Source organism: Dictyostelium discoideum (genome assembly GCF_000004695.1).
Source record: "Dictyostelium discoideum AX4 chromosome 3 chromosome, whole genome shotgun sequence".
NCBI classification, from domain to species: domain Eukaryota; phylum Evosea; class Eumycetozoa; order Dictyosteliales; family Dictyosteliaceae; genus Dictyostelium; species Dictyostelium discoideum.
The window spans coordinates 3993831-4018258 of NC_007089.4; the positions used below are offsets into that span (position 1 = coordinate 3993831).

A 24428-nucleotide genomic window follows, 5' to 3' on the forward strand; every position below is an offset into this window, starting at 1 on the left:
TGAGACGATTGTTTGAGAATTGAACCCTTATACTGATTTGAAACTTAAATAAAAATGGAGAAGAAGGGTATCGATCCCTTTACCTCTCGCATGCTAAGCGAGCGCTCTACCATCTGAGCTACATCCCCTTTGATGATTTTTAAATTTATGACAACAAAAATTTATATAAAATTATTTCACAATTGATTGTTCACAATCCTAAATAATTAGTTTTTAATTTTAAAATTTAAAATTATTTCGGAAACTCACACAAAATAAAATAACTAAAAAAAATTCAAATTTTAATTTTTTTATTTATAAATTTTATCCAAAACGATTATAATTTCTCATATTTCCGTTTCTTCGTTTTTTTTTTTTTTAATTTCTCATAATTTCATTGCTTCGTTTTTTTAAAAAATGAAAAAAGCTAATAATAAACAAATAGCTCAAACTAATAAACTTGTAAAATATGACTCTTTCAGATCTAATGATAGGAATTTAATTTTATCAAACTTAAATAAATTAAATGATTGGATAAATAATAGTAAATTTTAACCACCAAAAATAAAATAAAAAAAAAAAAATATCATTAATAATAATAAATATTTACTAACAAATTTAAAAATAGAAAGTAATTTTAAAGAAATTGAAGAAACAGGTATATTTAAAGCTTTAAGTGAGCTAATTGATCAATATAATGAAAATCAAGAAAATCAAGTTGAAAATAATGAATTTACAGAAATTATAATATTATTAGTTAAATTTTTAAAGAATTTATCAGTTAAAGAAACGGAAACAAATGAAATTTTGAGATCATTAGATTATATTCACAGATTAGAATTGATTTTAAATAATAGTTATGATAGTGATTTATTAAATGATTCTTCAACAACAATTGAATGTTTACGTAAATGTGCACCTTATAGTGTTAGAAAAGTGGGTGTTGGAGAATATAGTGAACAAACTGGTCAATTCCAATGGATGATTGAAATGAAACAATTACATTTTGATGAAGTATTTGTAGGTTGGAGAGTATGGGAAGCTGGTATTGGATTTGGTAAATGGGTTTTAGAGAATAAACAAATTTTCCAAGGTAAAGAAGTTTTAGAACTTGGTTCAGGTTTAGGTGTCGCTGGTTTTATGGCTGGTTTAATTTGTAAATCTGTTTTAATGACTGATTATACTCCAAAGGTAAATAACTCTAATTAATATTTTAAAATCTAAAAACTAATTAATAATTAAAATATTTATAATTTTATTATTATTCATAGCTTGTATCAGCATTAAAAGATAATTTAAAAATAAATTCTAGAATTCCAGAAATTAAAAAAGCATGTACTGTTCAAGCATTAGATTGGGTTAATGATAAAGCACCAAAACCATTTCACTATGATATTGTAATTGGAAGTGAAGTTATTTATGATGAAAAGATTGTTGATCATTTAGCAAATATTATTCATCAAAGTCTAACACCTAATGGTATATTTTATAGTACAGCTGCAACTGTTAGAAGAGGTATTCCTGAATTTATTCATTCAATGAAATCTCGTGGTTACACTGTTAATTGTACTGAATTTCCAAAAAGATTTATGCCTGATACAAAATTTGATACTCACTTTTTTGAAATTTATAGAAATAAAAATAAATAAATAATTTAATACCCTAAGGATACAAAATTAAAAAGAAAATATTTTTTTTTTATTTTTTTTTATCAAACAATTTTTTTTTTTTTTTATTTTTTTACCAATAAATCTAAAAATAAAAATTAAATTTTATTATGAAAAAAATAAGATTATATTGCAATAATACCCCCTTTACCATTTTCTTATTTTGAATATTTTCCAGATTTGGAAATTTTTTTATGGCCATTGGATTTTACTACAAATAGTAAAAATCCCTTTTTTAATTTCAAAAAATTGAAAAATGATCGAGTATAAATTGAAAAAAAAAAAAAATAATCATTTATACAAATGTAAAAAAAAAAATAACAAATAGAAAATAAATCTAACTCTAACAATTAAAAATGGTTCAGATAAAGTTGGCTGATAGTATAAAATATAAAAAAAAAAAAAGGGAATTACTTTAAAAAAAAATATATAACAATTTAAATCTAACTTTAATATTCTTTTTTATAAAGTAATTTTATCAAATAAAAATGGTTTCCATCAATAATGACCTAGATAATATAATATATGAATCAATACCAATCAAATGATAGAGAAAGGAAAGATTTATCTATGCACTATATCATAAAGAATCATCATATTAATATTATTTCTAAACAAATAAAATGAATCAATTCAAATCAAATGTCAGAGAAAGGAAAGATTTATCTATGCACTATGGCATTTTGAAAAGAAGATGATATCATTTATAAATAAATAATTAGAAATCAAAAAACTAAAAATAAATTAAAAACTAAAAATAAATATTAAAAGGTTTAATAAAATATTTTTTTTTTCATTATTGTTTAAAATATTAATTTAATTTATTTAAAAAAACTATTTCTTTTTAATTCTATTATTAATAAAAAATTAAAATTATTCAAATGGTTGGTTTTTATGTTTTTCAAAATAAAATTAAAATTGTAAGTTGGTAATTATTATTTTTAGGTTAAAAATTAAAATTAATTGAAATGGGGGTATTGTTATATATGATGGGTTTAGTTTTTATTTATTTCATAAATTATTTAATAATTTAATAAAAAATTGTGTGATGTGGTATATCTGAATAAAAACAAATTTGTTTATCAATTAGAAATTTCAATTTTATATAATTTTATCCGTTTTTGTATAATCTGTCAAAAATGAATATTACAAAATAAATAAAATAACATAACAAAGTATTTTGTTTTATTTGAATTTTGTGGTAACCTTTTAGACTTTGTTATTTGTAAAAAATTGGTTAATTTACAAATAAGAATAATAAGAATAATTAAAAAAAAAAAAAAAATAATAAAAAAAGTGATTTGATTTAATATTCTTAAAAAAAAAAAAAAGTATAAATTAAAAGTTTTTTTTTTTTTATTATTCATTATACCAATTATTTATAATACAAAATACAAAATAAATCAAATCAAATCAAATCAAAATAAAATAAAAAAATGACACTCTTTTGTAAGTATTTAAAAAATTTTATTTACCTTTTTTTTTTAAAAAAAAATAATTTAAAAACTCATTAAATTAATAAATTATTAGCATCGATCTCATCATTGTCAAGTTCAATGACAAGTTCAAGATCTATTTTCGCTTCATTTGGTAGTGGAACAATTATGGGTTCAAATTCTATTTCATGTACTGTCGGTAGTGGTAGTTGTGGTAGTGGTAGTGGAGGTTGTGGTGATTTAACTGGTGGAGCTAAATCAAGTGGTGGTAGTTGTGGAGGAAAAGGTGGATCACACAATCATGGCCATGGTCATGGACCACATGGTCAAGGTGGTAAAGGTTCAGGAGGTTCATGTAGTTGTTAATATTTACACATATATATATTTTAAATATTACTTCAATTGTAATAATAAATTATTTAAAATAAAAATCGCACCTATTTTAATTTTATTTAAAAATAATTTATTTTTATTTTTATAGTAAATTTAAAAAAAGGACTATTTCGCACCATTAAATCTTTTGTTTATTTGTGAATATTAAATTATTTTAATCCTGTTTTAAATAATTATTAACCTCTGCCTTTACTTCAATCCTTTCACCAGTAGTACTCTAAAGATTTACAACGGAATTTGCACCTTGATACCGAAAATTTTTTTTTTTTTTTTTTATTTATTAATTCATTTGTTGATTATTTATTTATTTATTTATTTATTTATTTATTTATTTATTTATTTATTTATTTATTTATTTATTTATTTATTTATTTATTTATTTATTTATTTATTTATTTATTAATTTTTCAAAATTTAAAAAAAAAAAAAAAAAAAAAAACTTTTTCATTTTAAAATAATAAAAATATAAAATAAATTTTGAATTTTTTTTATTTGTTATTTTTATTATTATTTCTCAATCAAATAATTAAAAAAAAAAAAAAAATACTCTTTAAATTAATAATTATTAATAAAAAAAGAATTTTTTTTTCCCACAATCAAACATGTTTGAACTATAATTTTTTTTTTTAACAATAAATCTTAAAATAAAAATAAAGTTTTAGTGCTTTTCTAAAGAAATAGATATCTTTTTATTGTAATAACACCCCTTTTACCATTTTCTTATTTTGGATATTTCCAGATTTGGAAATTTTCTTTTTGGCTATTGGATTTTACTTAAAATAGTAAATTATTTTTTTTAATTTCAAATAATTTAAAAAATTGAAAAATGATCGAGTATAAATAGAAAGTTTTTTGAAAAAAAAAAAAATAATAACCATTTATACAAATGTAAAAAAAAAAATAACAAATAGAAAATAAATGTAACTCTAACAATTAAAAAGGTTTAGATAATAGTTGATTGATAGTTTAAAATATAAAAAAAAGGTAAAGCCATAAAAAAAAAAAATAATAAATAACAATTTAAATCTAACTTTAATTATATATATATATATTATAGAGTAATTTTATCAAATAAAAATGGAAAAAATTCAATTATAATCAAGATAATATAATTTATGAATCAATACCAATCAAATGATAGAGAAAGGAAAGATTTATCTATGCACTATATCATAATGAAAGGTTGATCATCATATTAATATTTATTCTTACCTTATAAAATGAATCAATTCAAATCAAATGTCAGAGAAAGGAAAGATTTATCTATGCACTATGGCATTTTGAAAAGAAGATTATATCATTTATAAATAAATAATTAGAGATCAAAAAACTAAAAATAAATTAAAAAACTAAAAATAAAATTAAAAGGTTTAATAAAATATGTTTTTTTTTCATTATTGTCTAAATTATCAATTAAATTAATTTAAAAAAACCATTTCTTTTTAATTCTATTATTAATAAAAAATTAAAATTATACAAATCGTTTATTTTTATGTTTTTCAAAATAAGTTGGTCATTTTTTATTATTTTTGGGTTAATTGAAATGGATGTATTGTTATATATTCGATGGGTTTATTTTTTATTATTTCATTACCACCATAAATTATTTTAATTATTTAATAATTAATAAAAAATTGTAAAATGTGGTATGTCTAAATAAAAACTAATTTTTTTATCAATTAGAAATTTCAATTTTATGTATTTTTATCCGTTTTTGTATAAACTGTCAAAAACGAATATTTACAAAATATATAAAATAACAAAACCAAGTATTTTGTCGTTTGAATTTTGTGGTACCTTTTTGACTTTGCCTTTTTTAAAAAATTGGTTAATTTACAATAAGAAAAATTAAAAAAAAAAAAAAAAAAAAAAAAAAAAAAAAGGATTTGATTTAAAGTTAATCTTTTTTTTTCATTAAACGATTTTTAAAATAAATTTATTTATTATTTAATTTTTTTATCTTTTTTTTTTTTTTTTTATTCCTCTTGTTTTTTTGATTCTTTTTCTTCTAATTCTTTTTGAATTTCTTTATCACCCTCAATTGTCATTTTTCTAAGTTTTAATGGTCTACTATCTTGAATAGTTTCTTGATTTTTATTTTTATTATTGTTATTAATATCAGTAGTATCATCAATATCTTGTTCATCTAAACTTAAATCATCATCTTCTTTATTTTTATTATCAGTACTATTCATCATTTGTTTTGAATAAGAAACATGTTTTCTGTATTGTTTCTTTTCAATTGATTCTAAAACTGATTTTAATTCAGCTGGTTTTAAAGTGGTTGAAGCATCAACAGAATTGATTGCAATAACTACTTTATTATCAGATTGTTGAGATAAAGTTGTTGAATCGAAAGCAATTGCAACATCGACCTCTTTTGTAGTTGGTAATAAAGATGCTAAAATGGTTTTACCATTATCAATTAAATCGATTGAAATTGGTGATGATTGAGTGAGTGGAATTGTTTTAAGTTCTGATTGATTGAATTCACCCTTTTCAACATTCATTGGTAAAATGTAAATATTATTTGAATTTTCAATTGAAAATATTAATTGATTGGTGGTGGTGGTTGCATCGACTTTGAAGACAACTTGTGGAATTGTAATTGCATTTTCATGCTTACTATTGAAATCTACAGTTTGTAAACATTTACCTTGTTTCCAATTCCATAATTTAATTGTACCATCACCAGAACCTGAAATTAATAAATCATCTCTACCTGGTACCAATAATATCTCTGTAACATATTTTGTATGACCAAGACAAAAACTTTCAATATCGAAACAATTTGGATAATGACTAACTCTAATTTTCTCATCTCTATCTGCTGATAATAAATAATTAAAACATGGTGAAAATTTAATATCAACAATTGATGAATAATGTCCAAATACTAAATTCTTATCACTTTCTTTTTCATCATGTTTGGCTGATTTATCACCACTAACTTCAATTTTATTCTTTGAATCATCAATTAATGAATATTTAAAAACATCACCACATTTATCTGATACTAAAATTTCTGAATCATCTTTGTTCAAAATTGAACAAATAATCTTTTTATTTGTATTACTAAAATATAATGAAAAAAAAAAAAATTAATAAATAAAAATAATTTAATATTTATATTTAATATTTACATTGATTTTATATTTTTAAAATTATTTGTTGTATCCCAAATTTTTAAAAATTTATCACTTGATGAAGTAATTAAAGATTGATTATTTTTAGTAAATTCAATTGATCTAATAATACCAGTGTGTTGTGAACCTGATTCTAATTCACCAAGTTTATTTAATTTATTATCAAAAATGTTTAATTTATTATTAAGCCTGTATGCAATGAAATTACTATCTGATGAATGTGTAATAATTGAAATTGGTACTTTTTCAACATTTGATGTTACCATAATTTGTGGTGGAATAAATACTGCTGTGGTTGACATTATTTTATTTTATATTTGGTAATAATGATAATAATGATAATAATGATTTTGATTTTTAATTTTTAATTTTGATTTTGATTTTGATTCCAAATTAAGAAATTGGTTGGGTGACAACTTTATTATTATAAGAAAAAAAAAATAAAAAAAATAAAAAAAATAAAAAAAAACCGAAATTCTTCAAAAATTAAAAAAAAAAAATAAAAAAAAAAATTAAAAATAAAATAAAAAAAAAAAAAGCGAAAAATGACAGTTAAAAATTCAAAATTTAAAAATAACACAACACATTTTTTAAAAAAAGGAACACGCATTATTTTTTTTTTACCAAAAAATCTACTGGTAAAAACCAATCAGTTTTTTTTTTTTTTTAAAAAAAAAGTTTATTTTTAAATTTTTTTATTTTTTATTTTATTTTTATTTTTATTTTTATTTTTTTTTTTTTTTTTTTAAATTTTTGCTGTGAAAATTTTTTTTTTTTTTTATTTTTTTTTTTTTTTACCTTTTGACAATTGCTTTTTAATTTTTTTCAAAAAAAAACTAATTATTATAAAAAACCTTTTAAAATAAAAATGGATTCAGTCGAAAATACCACCACTACCACCACCGCTTCCACTGCCAATGAAAGTTCACCATTATTAAATCACTCAAGTTCAACAATGGATCTTGGTAGTGAAAATGTTAGCGAACTTTTAAGAAATAAATTGGCCCAATCCCCAACTTGCCTTTTCTGTAGCCAAAAACTCAATGGTCCATTTTTATATTCCCATTACATTTCATGTACCAACATTTTCCTTAAAGAATTACAAACTTCTTTCCATCCATCTTCAATCTTATCCTATTGTATTACTCCAGAACTTTTAGAAAATACTTTCCAAACTCCAATTTATATCCCACAATTACAAGCTTTAATTGGTCAATTAAATACTCACCTTGGAAACCTCCAAGCTCAACAACAACAACAACTTTCCGGTATTCCAGCTCCATCTCAAGCCACTTCTGCTGCCACCGCAAAAACTGATGCCAAAAAGAAGAAATAAACAATAATTAAAAAAAAAAAAAAAAAAAAAAAAAAAAAAAAAAATAATAATAATAATTAGCCGAACCCAATATCCATTGATATCAATTCTTCACTTAAATGAAGAACAACCAAATTTAAATAAAAACCTTGTATTAAAATTTTTTAAATTTTTTTTTTTTTTTTTTTTTTTTTTGTTCAACCCACATTCAAATAATTAATATCCAAAATTTTAAATTTGCAGTTTTATTTACAAAATAAAAACAAAAATAAAAATAAAATTAAAAATAAAATTTAATCTTTTTTTTTATTTTATTTGTTACCCAAAAAGAATGTAAAAAAAAATAATAAAAAATAAACAAATAATATATTTATATTTTTTTTAACATTAAAAATATCTCAAACTTGGATATTTTTTTTTTAAAATTGTTAATAAATTTATTTTTTATTATTAAAAAAAAAAAAAAACAATCAAATTAAGTAAACTCTTTTTTTTTTTTTTTTTTTTTTTTTTTTTTAATAAATAAATAAATAAATAAGTTTGTGATTTTATTAATGATTTTTTGTTTTGTTTTTTTTTTTTTTTGAAATTTTTTCTTAAAACATTAAAATCAATGATAAAATAGAGATTATTAATAAAGTTGGGATAATGATTAAATTTGAACCATTACCATCACCATAAATTGAACATGGGTATAACTCAACATGTGATACAACATCACAAACTTCAATAAAATCTTCACATTGTTTTTGAGTTACTTGATAAATTGGTTTACCATCAGAACCTGGAGCAAGTGGGAAACTAACATCACATAAAACTTTTTCATATAAATTACCACATTGAGAGGAATTTTGTCCAATAACTAATGGATTTGCCATATTATTCTTGAAAACACCTTGAGTTCTTTGATCGTATTCACCTAATTGTGTACCGGCTGGGAGTAAAACAACTTTGTTGACAACTTGATCACAGAATTTGACATTATCTTTAACTTGGACATTGTATTCGACCAAAGCGGTTTCTTCTGCTGCTTTATCACAAGCACTTGAGTCAAGTTTAATAGCTGAGCATGAATACCAACCACTGCTTTCTGTGTAGGCTTGGAGTGTACAAATACCATTGGTACCTGTGCATGTGGTACCAGTTGGAACTCTGACATCCATATAATAAGTTCCAACTTCCTTTGGATCACTACCTGAAAGAACTTTACTTGTTAATGTGGTAGTGAAATCACCTTCTGTTGTTCCACCATTAGTTGCTAATTTAAATGTGACTGCACCTGCACCATCACCAACAACAATTTTCCATGTGGCTCTGTTTGTTTTGCTTGAGTTTGGACACCAAGTAATTTGTGCAACAGTTTGTTTTGTACCACCACCACATAGTTTAGTTTTACTTGGGTTGGTAGAAAATGGGGTTGGTGCAACTCTTTAAAATAAAATAAAAAAAATAAAAAATAAAAAAATAATAAAAAAAATTTTGATTAGAAAGTTGCGAAAAAAAAAAAAAAGGAAATGGTTGAAAAAAAAAAAAAAAAAAAAAAAAAAAATTATATTTACAAAACAGCATGACCACTGATAAAGTTTACCAAAATTGAAAGTATTAAAATACATGAAATAAGAAGTCTCATTCTTATAAATAAATAATAAAAGTTGGGATTAAAATATTGTGAATAAAAAAAAAAAAAGAAAAAAAAAATTTTTTCTTTTTGACCAACAAAAAAAAAAAAAGTTTTTATTATATTCGAATTGATTTTTTTTTTTTTTTTTTTTTTAACCTCCATAATGTCGCCAAAAAAAAAAATATCTTTTTTTTCAATCCGATTAGATTCCAATATTATTATTATTATAATTGTTTTTTATATTTATTTTTTTTTATTTTTTTATTTTTTTTATTAACCAAATAAATAAATGTGATACAATCTTAAAATTTTATTTTAATTAAATTTTTTTTATTTTTTATTTTATTTTATTTTTTAAAAAATAAAAAAAAAAAAGTCTTTTCATTTAAAACTTAAAATGTCATTGTCCTTACTAACTGATATTTTTTTTTTTTTTTTTTTTGTTAACCATAAATAAGTATTGTAAAAAAAAATAATTAATTAAATAAATACTTGGAGTGTTTGAAAAAAAAAAAAAAAATAAATAAAATAAAATAAAAATAAAAATATCCAGGTTTTCAGGATTACAACTTTTTTTTTTGTTTTTTTTATTATTTTTTTTTTATTTTTTTTTTTTTTTCTGATCACAACAATGATCCTTTACAAGAAAAAAAAAAAAAAAAAGAATTTTAAAAGAAAGGATGATGATGTCACAAAAAAAAAAAAAAAAAAAAAAAAAAAAAAAAAAAAGTGAACCAAAAAAAAAAAAAAAAAAAAAAAAAAAAAAATTTATAGATATTTGATAATAAAAACCATTTTTTGTGTGTATCTATTTGAACACTTAATTTTTAAACAAACACTCACTTTTTCTATCATCCTTAATTTCAATTCCAATTTTTTTTTTTTTTTTTTTTTTTTTCATTTTTTTTTTTTTTTTTTTTTTTTAAAAAAATCTATTTTCATTTTTCCATTTTTTTTTTTTTTTTTTTTTTTTTTTCTCATCAAATTTTACGACATATCACCAAAAACCATTACATTATTAAAAAAAAATATATATATTAATGGTAATATTCATGTTGATGATTTAAACAAATTACAATCATCCAAAAAAGGGTTTGAATAGTCAATAAAAATAAAAATAACTTCCCTAGCAAAAAAATAAAAATAAAAAAAAAATAAAAAAAAATAAAAATAAAAAAAATTGTAGCAAATTTTTTTTTTTTAAAAAAAAAAAAAAAAAAACACACACAACATATATTATTAAAATTCATAAATCAAAGAATTATATTATATATATATAAATAAATAAATTGTATATTATATATATAATTATATAAATATTATTTTTAATTTTAGTAAATATATATTTATTTTTTTTTTTTTTTATTAAATTAAAAAAAAAAAAAAAAACTTAAAAATCAAAACTGGATTCTTCAGTAAATAATAGTAACATTAATAACAATAATAATAATAATAATAATAATAGTATTAATAGTGATACAACAACACCAACAACATTAAAAAGGAGTGGAAGTATTGGTAATAGTAGAAAAAGAATTAGCTCATTAGGGGATTCATCATCATCATCATCATCTTATTATCATTCTTCATCATTCCATCAAAGTACACATAATAATAATAATAGTAATAATAGCAGCGGCAACAATAGTGGCAGCGGCTTTATAAATACAGAAATAGTAGAATCAAAATTAAAAAGTTTAAATAAGAATAAGAATATAGGAGGTGGTGACGTTGTTAATGCTACTGAAGACAACGTAAACCAAGATAATTTAAATATTAATAGTAGTGGTAGTGAAAGTAGCAGTAATAGTAATAGTAATAGTGGTAGTGAAGATAATAGTAACATCTTTAGTAATAATATAAGTAATAGTAATAACAATAATAATAATAACAATAATAATAATAATAATAATAACATTAGTAGTAGTGGTAGTAGTAGTGGTGGTAAAAATAAAATGGGATCAAATAATATAAATTATGAAGATTATAATGGATCAACCATATTTACATCATCACATTTATTAGAGGATAGTATGAATGATAATGATATTTATCAACCATTAACAGAGTCAAACTTTTATAAAATTTATGAAAATCATTTATCATCAGTTCCAAAAAAAAGATGTATGTTATCAAATAAATATATATATATATATATATATTTTATAATTAAAACTCATGCATCAAATTATTAATTTTAATTTTTATTTTATTAGTTGTTTATTTATTTCCAGTTTGGTTAGAAGAGAAATTAAAAGTTTTTGATGATCCAATAATTAGGTTATGCCAAAGTTATACTGGTAAACCAATGTATTATTTTAGTTTATTTATAACGGCATTAGTTTCTGTAGAGATTGCAATGATAGCACCATTTTTTTTATATATTTTGGGACAGGATACATTGGCGACCGAGTTTACCTATTTAGCATTGTTATTGTCATTGGTTTCACAGATACCTAAACGATTTTTATGGAGATTTAGACCCTACATGGTGAAGAGAGCAAAAACCGTAAAGAAGGATATGACCTCTTCTTTCCCATCACGTGCCGTAACGTGTGCGGTAGTGTATAGCTATGCAATCATTTGGATAGTGACCTACTATGACGATTATGATATTACAGTGGTACGATGGTGGATGCCATTGTTATTTATAGGTTCAATTTTATTATCAAGTTTTGCACGTATCAACCTCGGTGTACACTATCCCTCCGATTGTGTTGGTGGTGTCATTCAGGGTACATTGGTTTGTGTGATTGGTACAGCTTTTAGAAAGATCGATATATTAGGTTGTCGTTCTTGTTGGGATGAAATGTGTTATGCTCCAATTAATTCGGCTCAAGAAATCACTTTCTCGCATTTGAACCGTTTGAATTTCATAATGTTGGTGGCCTTGTTATTGATATTTTTAATTATACCAATCGTTTCCGTTATGAAACCTGTCGATTTTTGGTCAAAATGTGATCGTGTTTATGGTATGCTTTTCCCTGCTATAGCTTTTCAATTATTATTACTTTGCCCAAGTTCTTATCGTCTAAATGGTTCCTTATCAAAACCTTCCACACCTCATTGGTATTCTTTTGTTTTTGGTGGAATTTTAGCTTTATGTGCAACTGTAAGTGTTTTTATTAATTTATTAATTTATTTTATTTATTTATTTATTTATTTATTTGTTTCTCTAATAATTATTAATCATAATTTTTTTTATTTTTTTTATTTTTTTTATTTTTTTTATTTTTTTTATTTTTTGGATAATCCATAATTAATCAGTTAATACCAGCAAAAACAAAAATACCACCAAAGTATTCAATTGTAACTTTTTGGATATTATTTTTATCATTATCAATTTCCTTATTTTCTTGGCGTTTATCTCAAATAGGTTAAATAAAAAAAAATAAATAAAAAATTGAAATAAATAATAAAAAAAATAAAAAAATAATTAAAAAATAAAAAAAAATAAAAAAGTAATGTTAACTTCAATTGTCTGATCAGGGTTGTTGTTAACATTTTATTTATTTTTATTTTTAGTTTTTTTATTTTCATTTTTATTTTTTTTTTTATATTTTTGAGTCAATATTTTTGAGTCAATGTTTTTATTTTTTTATTTTTTTTTCTGAATTGACACAAAAAAAAAAAAAAAAAAAAAAAAAAATCATCACATCACTGTTACGAATCCTAAAATTATCAATTTTGACTCACCTTTAAAAATGACACAATCTTTAATTTTTAAAAAAAAAAAAAGTATCACCATTTATCAAGCATTTGCATACATTTTTTAACTAAAATTTAATATTAAATATAGAATTTTCGGGTTATGTTAATACACAAAAAAAAAAAAGAGTCACTGGTAGATAAAAAGAAAAAAAAAAAAAAAAAAATATGTAATATTTTATATCGTTCACATCTGATAAAAAAAAAATAAAAAATAAAAAAAAAAAAATAAAAATAAAAATAAATAATAATAAAAAAAATAATTAATAAAAATAAAAATAAAAACAAAAATAAAAAATTAATAAAAATAAAATAAAAAAATAAAAAAAATAATAAAAATTATTAATAAAATCTTACATAATTTTAAAATGGTTTTGGATGGTGATTATTTCCCATTTGCAGTTTTTTTTTTTTTTTTTTTTTTTTTAATTTCTTTTCGGCTGCCGGAGGTTATTTTTTTATAAATTTTTTTTTTTAATTTTTTTTTTTTCTTTTTTCTACTTTTCATAAAATAATTCATTTTTGTTTTTTTTTTTTTTTTTTTTTTTTTTTCATTTTCTAAACAAAAGTTATTAATAACCAATTACTGTATTGGACATTATTTATTTTTCAATTATTTTTATATATTTTCTTGTATTATATACCTCCTCTCTCAATTAAAATGGATCCAACAACATCATTCCCAAAAGATAAAATTAAAATTTTATTATTAGAAAATATTCATATTGCAGCAATTAAACAATTCGAGGAACAAGGTTTTCAAGTAAGTAAAATAAAAATAAATAAAAAGTTAAACAAATAAGTTTATTATAATTTATTAATTTTTTTTTTTTTTCCTAATTTTCATTTTTTTTTTTTTTTTTTTTGGTTTAAATTAAATTTTTAATTTAAACAATTTTTTTTTTTTTTTTGGATTTTTTTTTTTTTTTGTTTAAATAATTATTTTTTTTAGGTTGAATCAATTTCATCATCATTACCAGAAGATAAAATAATTGAAAAGATTAAAGATGTTCATGTATTAGGATTAAGAAGTAAAACTAAAGTTACAGAAAAGATATTATCAGAAGCCAAAAGATTATTAGCAATCGGATGTTTTTGTATTGGTACAGATCAAGTTGATTTAATTGAAGCAGAGAAAAGAGGTGTACCAGTTTTTAATTCACCATTTTGTAATAGTCGTTCAGTAGCAGAGTTGATAATTTGTGAAATCATTACACTTTCAAGAAAATTAGGAGATAGATCAACTGAGATGCATAATAAAATTTGGAGAAAGGAGTCGGCCAATTGTCATGAAATTCGTGGTAAAACATTAGGTATCATTGGTTATGGTCATATTGGTAGCCAATTATCAGTATTGGCAGAGGCAATGGGCATGAGTGTACTCTACTACGATATCGCCCGTCGTCTTCCATTGGGTAATTCTAAAATGTGTCCAGATATGAAAACACTATTGGAGAATAGTAATTTCGTCACTTTACATGTACCAGATACAAAAGAAACCGTTGGTTTAATTGGTGAAGAGGAGATTAATACCATGAAAAAGGGAAGCTACCTTTTGAATGCTTCACGTGGTAAAGTAGTTCAAATTCCACATCTTGCAAACGCTTTAAGATCTGGTCATTTGGCTGGTGCCGCTGTTGATGTTTATCCAGAGGAGCCAAGTGCAAATTGTAAAGATTGGGAATGTGAACTCCAAAAATGTCCAAATACAATTTTAACTCCACATATTGGTGGTAGTACTGAAGAAGCCCAAGAAGCAATCGGTTTAGAAGTTAGTGATCTCATCGTTCAATTCATCAATAGTGGTGCATCTGCTGGTTCTGTCAATTTCCCTGAAATCGCTTTACCAGTTTCACCTTCAACTCACCGTATTCTTAATATTCATAATAACAAACCTGGTGTTTTAAGAGTAATTTAAATTATTTTTAATTTTCTTTTTTTTTTTCTTTTTTTAATAATCTATTTATTTATCTATCTATTTATCTATCTATTTATTTATTTATTTATCTATCTATCTTTCTCCTTCCATCCTCTAAAAAAAAAAAAAAAAAAAAAAAAAAAAAAAAAAGAAAAGGAAATTCAAAATATTAATATGTAATTATAATCATATAATCATTTTATTACGTTTGTATATATTTAAAATTATAATTTTTTATTTTTATTTTTTATTTTTTATTTTTTTTTTATTATCCTAGGATATCAATAATATTTTATCAGAATTTAATGTTTCAGCACAAGTACTCTCAACAAGAAAACAAATTGGTTATATTATTGCAGATGTAGATTCAGAAGCATCTAAAGAGATTAAAAAGAAAATTTCTTCTTTACCAAATTCAATCAAAACAAGAGTACTTTATTAAGCTGTAACCATATAACCTCCACAAAAACATTTTATTAACCAATGATATTATTTTTAGAAAAATATTAATTTCTCAAGACCACAATTGTAAAAAAAAAAAAAAAAAAATAAAATAATAGTAGTAATAAAATAGATAAATCAAATTAATTTTAAAACCATATATATTTTTAATTTTTTATTTTTTTATTTTTTTATTTTTTTATTAAATATTTGATCTTATTATTCTTTTAAAAATTTTTGATAATTTTTTAGCAGATAATACTTTAATAATTGATGATATTTGATTAAATATTAAAGGATTTTTTAATATTGAATTATTAGTAATACAAATATAAATTTCTTTAAGAGTTTCTGGTAATGGTAATTGAATTTTTGTTTCAAATCCCCAAATAATTAAAGTTTCAATTGATTTTGGAAGATTATTTATTGTTAGAGTTTCATTAAAATCATAATCAAATTCCATTGTTTTAATTGAATCTGGAAAGTGAGATTCTTGAAATTTAATATCACTATGTAAAAGTGATAAATGATTTAATGATGATGGTAAAACATCTTTTTCAATTGGATGATCGAAATTTCTTAAAATTGATAATGATTTTAAAGTATTTGGGAATATATTTGGTAACAATTTCGATTTATGACATAAATATAAAGTATCCAATTGATAACAATTTAAAAGTGTTATTGGGTAAAGTTGATTATAATTATCTAATTTTAAAATTTTAATATGGCTCGGAATTACAATTGATTCTTCATCTATATTTTCATTATTATCATTGTCATCATTATCATAACCTGAACAGTATAATCTAACAAGATCATAATTTTTTTGTAAATGTATCAAGTTACTGTAATTACAAGATTTTAATGAGGTTACACTATCTGGAATTGAATTATCTGTTAAGGAGATTATACTTGTTAATTCCATTGATTTTAATGAGAATCCATCTAAATGTTGGTGCCATTCATCATCAAGTACAAAACTTTCTTCACCATAAAATAATAATATATCTAGTGATTCAACATTTTGAGGTATTCTTGAAAGTTCCGTACCAATTCGTAATAGTTTTAAATTATCGACTTTAACATTTTTTAATGTGTGAGAATAGTTGTATCCAACAATTAAGGTTTCTAAACCAACTGGAATAACTTTTTTTTCAATAAAATGATCAAATTTTGAGAATAAATCAAAACTTAAAAATTTCAATGAATCTGGTAAAATATTGGTATCAATTTTATTATCAAATGATGCTGATAAATATAAACGCTCCAACTTTGTTGGTAATACATCTGGTAGTAACTTTTGATTCCAAGCAATACCCATCTTTAAAGTTATTAAAGAATCTGGTAATGATCCAACTAATAAAGGTTGATTAAAAGCATTGGATAATGTTAATTCTGTAAGTGATTTTGGTAATACAAATGGTGCTATTGGTTGATTGAATGTATTTCCTAAATCTAAATTTGTTAATCCATTTGATGGTAAAAATGATTGACAAATATATTTACCATCATTTAAAATTTCATATTTTGAAAGTGGATAATTAAATTCATGGAAAGTAAGAGATTTCAATGTTGATCCTATTGAATTCTCATTTAATGGTGAATCATAATTTAAAAATAAATCTAATTCTGTTACTGATTGTGGTACTATTGGTTGTTGTTGTTGTTGTTGTTGTTGTTGTTGTTGTTGTTGTTGTTGTTGTTGTTGAGATTCTGGTAAAAAGATAATTTGACCTTTATTTCTTTTAGTTGAGTTATTTATTTTAATGGATTTGATGTTATCTGGTAATTTATAAAATGTTGATACTATATCACTAAAATATGTGTCTTTAACCAAAGTTAAATCAGTTTCAATAGCACTCAAATAATCTTGAAGAGGGTATCGATTAATTTCTTTAATACCAATTCTATCTTCAATATCACTGTTTGTAATATTAAATGTCCAATTCTCTTTGTGATTATTAAATAACCTTAAATGTTTAAAGATTTCTTTTCTAATAAAATTATTTCTCCAAATTTTAAAAAATAAATTATTATTATTATTATTATTATTATTATTATTATTATTATTATTATTATTATTATTATTATTATTATTATTATTATTATTATTATTATTATTATTATTATTATTATTATTATTATTATTATTATTATTTTGTTGATGTAATAATATGTCTAATGTTGAAAGTGAGAATTTTAGAGCCAAATCAAAACTTGATTGATTTTCTTCATTTATTGATTTTAGTAAATTAATTTGATTTCTTGTTATTTCAACACACTCATTTATTTTTTTTTTTAAATACATTTTGGAGTGAATATAATATAAAAAGTTTTTTTTTTTTTTTCAGTGGGAAAAAATACTAGAAGTTTTTTTTTTTTTTTTTAAAAATTAAAAAGTGGAATTACTTTGAGTATTTTTTCCCCGCACTGTTTTTTTTTTTAAAAAAAAATTTAAAAATCCAAAAAATATCGAAAGTCTTTCCATTTTATTTTTGATTTTTTTTTTAATGGCGCAAACAAAGCCAAAAAAATAAAAACAAACGATTTGTATAATTTAAATTTTTTATTAATAATAGAATTAATAAAGAAATAGTTTTTTTAAATAAATTAAATTGATATTTTAAACAATAATGAAAGAAAATATATTTTATTAAACCTTTTAATTTTTATTTTTAGTTTTTAATTTATTTTTAGTTTTTGATTTATAATTATTTATTTATAAATGATATCATCTTCTTTTCAAAATGCCATAGTGCATAGATAAATCTTTCTTTCTCTGACATTTGATTTGAATTGATTCATTTTATTTGTTTAGAAATAATATTTAAATGATCAACCTTTCTTCATGATATAGTGCATAGATAAATCTTTCCTTTCTCTATCATTCGATTGGTATGTATTCATATATTATATTATCTAGATTATAATTAAATGTAAACCATTTTTATTTGATAAAATTACTTTATAAAAAATAATATTAGAGTTAGATTTAAATTGTTATTTATTTATCTATTTATTTATTTGTTTTTTTAATTATTTATTTATTTATTTATTTATTTATTTATTTATTTTTAATCACTTTACCTTTTTTTTATTATACTTTTAACTGTCAATCAACTTTTATCTAAACCTTTTTAATTTTTAGAGTTAGATTTATTTTCTACTAGTCTTTTTTTTTTTACATTTGTATGAATGATTATTTTTTTTTTTTTTAAAAAAAGTTTCTATTTATACTTGATCATTTTTCAATTTTTTAAATTATTTGAAATTAAAAAAAGGAAATTTTACTATTTAAAGTAAAATCTAATAGCCAAAAAGAAAATTTCCATATCTGGAAATATTCAAAATAATGAAAATGGTAAAAGGGTATTAATTTAATATATTCTTAGTTTTCTTAATAAAATTTATTATTAAAAAAAAAAAAAAAAAAAAAAAAAAAAAAAAAAAAAAATATTAAACAATTAAACAATTAAATTTGAGAAATAAAAAAATAATAATGATTTATTTAAAAAATTTGATTAATGGATTTAACTCGCAGACAATTGTGAGAGATCACTATGTATTAAATGTGCATTGGGGCACATTTGGTTGAATTAAATTCTTATTGTCGTATGATACATTTAAACAGTATAAGCTATTCTCTTTTAAGGCCAAAATAACTTCAGCAATATTTTGATCTGTGAACCTTAATAATTTATTTTGATTTTTTTTATAAGATTCACCACCTATTGTAAAATGATTACCGAAATGGGGGAACAAATCGTTATCGTCATAGCTTTGAGCAGTATTAACAAAACGATTCCCATGTAGTTGAGAATTTCTAAATTGTTTCACCAAGAAAATGCTAGAGGGATCATTTGTTTCTTTAATGGTAAGGACAACTTGAAAACCACCACTTCTATCATATTCACTTGGTTTATTAGGGTTATGTGATCTTCCAGCCTTGAAATAATTGGAAAGTAAAAATAATTTATAAAAGCAGAGGCCAGCTATTTTACATTCCACACCATCAATTTTTCTAGCTATTGCTATTACTTCACCTGATTTTGGAGGTTCGACTCTGTGTGGTTTCCCAACAAACTTAATCTCTGGTAGCGCCAGACTATAAATGTTTGGTTGGGGTCTAGGTTTTTTGTTTTTGCGATGACAACCATCGCCATCAGCTCGTTTACAACCTGTAATCGAACACTCTATGGTGACACTATTACCATAGCTAATTTTATAACCATTTAATTTTGTTTCAAAGCGATAGTAACGAAGCTTTTGAACAGAAAAATCTTTATTTGGTTCTATTGAAAATTTACCACCTTCAAACGAGATATCTTTTGGTTTTACGATCTTTGCAGTTATTTGTTCTACTGAATCTAAATCGGTTGACACAAAGAAAGTGAGTGTACTTGAATCTGTTAGTTGACTCTTAATCGGATTCCACCTCGAATCATAAATTGTTAATTCATTGGTTGAGCCAAGCACTTGCCCATGGCCAAAGAAGGATCTTGAACTTTCTTCTAATTGTTGATTGCTAAAACCGGCCTTTAAGAGCTTCTTTTTAATACGTGATGAATAAGCATTTGCAAACTCGTCAAAATCAATACTCCATTGTATTAAATTACCTTCACCATTGGTAATTGGGATACCCATCTCCTCAAGACCTAATGGAGGAGGAATAGGAGTAATTTCCTTTGAACGTGAGGTTGTATCTTCATTATTATTATTATTATTAACGACACCATCATTTCTTGAAAAGGTTTCCGTGGGCAAGCAAACTCGGACTATGGTCTCTAAATTTTCATCATTACTACTTTTCTTTTCTGAGACATCCTCAGGGCAATTATTTACTAAATTAAAATTATTTTTTGAAAAAAAAAAAAAAAAAAAATTTTTGTTATTTACTAAATTATTATTATTTTTTGAAAAAAAAAAAAAATAAAATAAAAAAAAAAAAAAAAACCTACTCATTCTTTTCACAAATCGGAAATTAAAAATAAAAAATAAAAATTTAATTATTAAAAATAAAAAATAAAAAAATTTAATTATTAAAAATAAAAAACAAAAAAAAAAAAAAAAAAAATAGGTGCAAAAAAAAAAAATACCATACAAATTTTGAGTTGAATATTTTTTTAAAATAAAAAAAAAAATTAATATTTTTTAAAATAATCATTTATTATTTTCTTTAAATAATAAAATATATATTTTATATTTCAATAAATTATTTTTTTATTTGGTCAAAAAAAAAAAAAAAAAAATTGACAAATTTAATATTCAACTGTTCTAATGATATATAATTTCTAGTAATTTTTGATTTATAATCATCAAAGGGGATGTAGCTCAGATGGTAGAGCGCTCGCTTAGCATGCGAGAGGTAAAGGGATCGATACCCTTCTTCTCCATTTTTATTCCAATTAAATTTAGATCAAGTGTTCAATTTCTTCACCTTTTCAAATAAATAAACATAAGAAAAGATGGATATTATCACCTGGTACTGCAAATGACCATGAAGCAATCAATATTATCAATCATTTAATAACTAATCACAATAACACATCAATCAATCAATTTACAAATTGGTCAAAAGTAAAATCAAAAATTATTAAAACTCTAAAAAACTATCAATATAACAAAGACAAACAAACTCAACGTGCAAAACAAATACTATTAGAAAAAGCAGCAAAATTCAAACATCTTGAAGAACAATGCATCGCTGAATACAATATTATATGTAACAAAAACAAATTACATCAAAACCACACAAACATATTAAAAAAACATATAAATGGAGAAATACCTAGCAAGTATCTATCAGCAATACTAAACAAAAGATCAAAAGATGCAAAAATTGAATCAATCCAATGTGGTAACATCATTACATCCGACCCCGACCAAATTGAAAATGTGTTTGTTGAATTCTACACAAATCTATATAGCTTACAAATATGTTGTCCAATTACTCACCAGCTCATGCTAAACACATGGCCAATTATAAAAAATGAATATTGGAATGGTTTAGACTCACCATTTATACAAGATGAAGTTGAAGCTGCAATTAAAACCTGTAACCCCAACAAATCACCCGGTCCAGATGGCGTTACAAATGCATTCTACATTAATCATTTAAACCAAGTTAAACCAATTCTCACTACATTATTCAACGATATACTAGAAAATCCTCACCACATCACAACAGAATTCACCGAAGGTCTTATACACACAATATACAAGAAAGGCAACCCCTTACTCATATCAAATCGTCGTCCCATTACACTTCTTAACACTGATTACAAGATCCTCTCAAAAGTAATCAATGCACGTCTTCTGAGAATACTTCCTTTCATCATCAACAACAACCAAACTGGTTTCGTACCCCACAGATTCATCATAGACAACATCATCAACATCAACGAATTAATAAACTACCTCAAATCTAAAAACCTCCCTGGTATCATCACACTATTTGACTTCTTTAAAGCATTTGATTCTATCTCTCACAATAGCATTAAAAGAACATTAATTCATATTGGAATACCAATAAAATTAATAAATTTAATCCACAAGCTATTATCTGACTCACAAGCAAAAATTTCAATTAATGGTAAAACGACCAGAAAATTCGATATTAAAAGAGGTGTAAAACAAGGTGACCCAATCTCAGCCACTTTATTTGTAATTGTAATTGAAATATTAGCAAGAACAATAAATGCAGACAATTCAATAATTGGATTACCAGTTTCACCCAATCCACAAATTAATATCAAATTTACCCAATTTGCAGACGACTCTACAACATACAACATCAACTACGAACAACAACAACAATCAATCAAACATTTCGATAATTTCTGCGCTTCAACATCATCATCTTTAAATTTTGACAAAAGTGCAATAATAGAAATCAACCCCCACAAAATCGCTGATAAACACATAATAAACAACATTCCACAATCAAAAAGAATTCCAATAACCAAAAAAGATCAATCAGAAAGAGTTCTTGGCTATTTCTTTAATCATAATGGTTTACATAGGAAATTACCCGAAACAATGAAAACACTGATTAAATCATTAGTGCTATGGAAAACTAGTGGTACAACATTAAAAACAAAAACAACCATCATAAACACCTACTCACTATCACCAATAACATATTTATCATACCTTGAAGAATTTACAAAAGATGAAGAAATTCAAATTAATAAATTAATCTCATGGTTTATGAATTCTCCCGCAAATTCTGAATCACCAACTCTCAATACCAATTCCATTGAAAACAACACATCAACCATCCATTCACGTGCAAAAATACCTTTGATGTGTTATGATAGATCATTAAAACCATTAAAAGAAGGTGGTTGGGGTATGTGGAATATACAATTACGACAAGTTGCTCAAAAGATTTGGATATACAACAGATTTTTACTAATGCATAAATCTGCAAACAATTCAATATACATGATAAGTTGGATGGATCAAATCATCAACAAATCAATCTCTTCTCCATACCTTATAAAAATCAAAAAAGAATGGGAAAACTATGCAACTCAAATTGGACATCTAAAAGATAAAGTTCAAATCCTACAACCAATATTAACAAAAAACCAACCCTCTCAAACATTAAACACAAATAATATTTCACTACCACCAACACTCAAAGAAATCTACTCGACAATACTAAACAATCACCAATGCAAATCAAAAGACTATATTGGCAAGAAATATTCAGATCTACTTCTTACTTCGCACCAACAATCAATACAACTATTATGGAAATACACATACGACCAACTTTTTGTCAAAATTCAAAAATTAAAAGATCCAAAAGGCCGAGATACAATGCAAAGATTCCATGCTAGATGTCTTCCGATTAATCATCTACACAACAAAGTTTGCCCCATTTGCAACAATGAAATGAATAATGATCCCTATGGTCATTTGTTTTTCAATTGTCAGCACACAATCAACTTCATTAACCACGACAAATTAAAATATTTTATATATAAAAATTGCAATGGAAACAAAAACTGGTCACTAACAAAAAACCAAACAACAAAATTATACACACTCATCTATAAACCACAAACAAACAACAAAGCATTTAAACCAGATCCAACTATCAATATTAATTTTCATTTTGCAGAAAACGCACAATATAAAAAATACAGGTTCAACTGGAATTATATAAACACAAATCTTGATCTAGTCAGAACACATGCATATTGGAACATAATCTCATTAGTTATTCACCAAATATGGATATGGTTATGCAAATCATTATTTGATATCAATATAACTCAATCAATTGACAATTGGAACAACCAAATAAACAACACAACACTAGATTATGATATATTAAAATCAAAATGGCACAAGCTAATAAGATTGGAATATTCAAGAACATTATCAAACTTTAACCAATACTCAATTAAAAACAACCTCACAAAAACTCAAAAAGAAACCCAATGGTCCGAAACCATCAAAAAATTTAAAAAAGAATGGAGCATAAACACAAATGAACCAATTCCAACAATTACACCACCAATTAATTATTAATTACCTAATCTAAAATAACATACCATTTTATATTCACAAAAACTAAAAAACCTAAAATAAATAAATAAAAATAACATACTAATTGTATACTATAATAGTTTATTTATATCAAAAAAAAAAAAAAAAAAAAGTGTTCAATTCTTGAATTGTTCAAAATCTACACCGCTTTTAGGTAAAAAAAAAAAAGAATTGTTCAAAATCTGCAATTGTAATAAAGCCCAGTAAAATAATAGATAATTATTTTTTTTTTTTTTTTA

The 24428-nt window shown here is 22.6% G+C and overlaps 10 protein-coding genes and 2 non-coding genes across 12 annotated transcripts; 7 read left to right on the forward strand and 5 right to left on the reverse strand.

Annotated features, from left to right (window-relative positions):
* Positions 1-55: 55 nt before the first annotated feature.
* tRNA-Ala-AGC-7 lies at positions 56-128 on the reverse strand. Its single transcript has one exon. It is a non-coding gene; the product is annotated as a tRNA-Ala (tRNA).
* Positions 129-396: 268 nt separating this feature from the next.
* DDB_G0281059 (methyltransferase type 12 domain-containing protein) lies at positions 397-1628 on the forward strand (the record flags this gene model as incomplete). Its single annotated transcript, XM_635699.1, has 3 exons — positions 397-523; positions 608-1170; positions 1251-1628. The coding sequence occupies 3 exons, from the start codon at positions 397-399 to the stop codon at positions 1626-1628; spliced, it is 1068 nt and encodes a 355-aa protein (XP_640791.1).
* A 1454-nt stretch (positions 1629-3082) lies between these two features.
* Positions 3083-3448, forward strand: DDB_G0281295 (coiled-coil family protein; the record flags this gene model as incomplete). Its single annotated transcript, XM_635700.1, has 2 exons — positions 3083-3095; positions 3177-3448. 2 exons carry the CDS (start codon positions 3083-3085, stop codon positions 3446-3448), a joined length of 285 nt encoding a protein of 94 aa, XP_640792.1.
* Positions 3449-5451: 2003 nt separating this feature from the next.
* wdr4 (WD40 repeat-containing protein) lies at positions 5452-6923 on the reverse strand (the record flags this gene model as incomplete). The annotated part of the gene is made up of 2 exons (XM_635701.1): positions 5452-6550; positions 6619-6923. The coding sequence occupies 2 exons, from the start codon at positions 6921-6923 to the stop codon at positions 5452-5454; spliced, it is 1404 nt and encodes a 467-aa protein (XP_640793.1).
* A 566-nt stretch (positions 6924-7489) lies between these two features.
* On the forward strand, positions 7490-7957 carry DDB_G0281065 (hypothetical protein; the record flags this gene model as incomplete). Its single annotated transcript, XM_635703.1, has 1 exon — positions 7490-7957. The coding sequence occupies one exon, from the start codon at positions 7490-7492 to the stop codon at positions 7955-7957; it is 468 nt and encodes a 155-aa protein (XP_640795.1).
* A 575-nt stretch (positions 7958-8532) lies between these two features.
* On the reverse strand, positions 8533-9566 carry DDB_G0281067 (hypothetical protein; the record flags this gene model as incomplete). The annotated part of the gene is made up of 2 exons (XM_635704.1): positions 8533-9364; positions 9496-9566. 2 exons carry the CDS (start codon positions 9564-9566, stop codon positions 8533-8535), a joined length of 903 nt encoding a protein of 300 aa, XP_640796.1.
* A 388-nt stretch (positions 9567-9954) lies between these two features.
* DDB_G0281069 (hypothetical protein) lies at positions 9955-12938 on the forward strand (the record flags this gene model as incomplete). Its single annotated transcript, XM_635705.1, has 4 exons — positions 9955-9962; positions 10984-11681; positions 11774-12669; positions 12825-12938. 4 exons carry the CDS (start codon positions 9955-9957, stop codon positions 12936-12938), a joined length of 1716 nt encoding a protein of 571 aa, XP_640797.1.
* A 988-nt stretch (positions 12939-13926) lies between these two features.
* serA (3-phosphoglycerate dehydrogenase) lies at positions 13927-15625 on the forward strand (the record flags this gene model as incomplete). Its single annotated transcript, XM_635706.1, has 3 exons — positions 13927-14028; positions 14218-15174; positions 15461-15625. The coding sequence occupies 3 exons, from the start codon at positions 13927-13929 to the stop codon at positions 15623-15625; spliced, it is 1224 nt and encodes a 407-aa protein (XP_640798.1).
* Positions 15626-15826: 201 nt separating this feature from the next.
* On the reverse strand, positions 15827-17935 carry DDB_G0281073 (hypothetical protein; the record flags this gene model as incomplete). The annotated part of the gene is made up of 1 exon (XM_635707.1): positions 15827-17935. The coding sequence occupies one exon, from the start codon at positions 17933-17935 to the stop codon at positions 15827-15829; it is 2109 nt and encodes a 702-aa protein (XP_640799.1).
* A 1250-nt stretch (positions 17936-19185) lies between these two features.
* DDB_G0281075 (hypothetical protein) lies at positions 19186-20589 on the reverse strand (the record flags this gene model as incomplete). Its single annotated transcript, XM_635708.1, has 2 exons — positions 19186-20522; positions 20586-20589. The coding sequence occupies 2 exons, from the start codon at positions 20587-20589 to the stop codon at positions 19186-19188; spliced, it is 1341 nt and encodes a 446-aa protein (XP_640800.1).
* Positions 20590-20947: 358 nt separating this feature from the next.
* tRNA-Ala-AGC-5 lies at positions 20948-21020 on the forward strand. The gene has a single exon. It is a non-coding gene; the product is annotated as a tRNA-Ala (tRNA).
* Positions 20984-24171, forward strand: DDB_G0281297 (hypothetical protein; the record flags this gene model as incomplete). The annotated part of the gene is made up of 4 exons (XM_635709.1): positions 20984-20992; positions 21043-22978; positions 23144-23555; positions 23784-24171. The coding sequence occupies 4 exons, from the start codon at positions 20984-20986 to the stop codon at positions 24169-24171; spliced, it is 2745 nt and encodes a 914-aa protein (XP_640801.1).
* Positions 24172-24428: the final 257 nt, after the last annotated feature.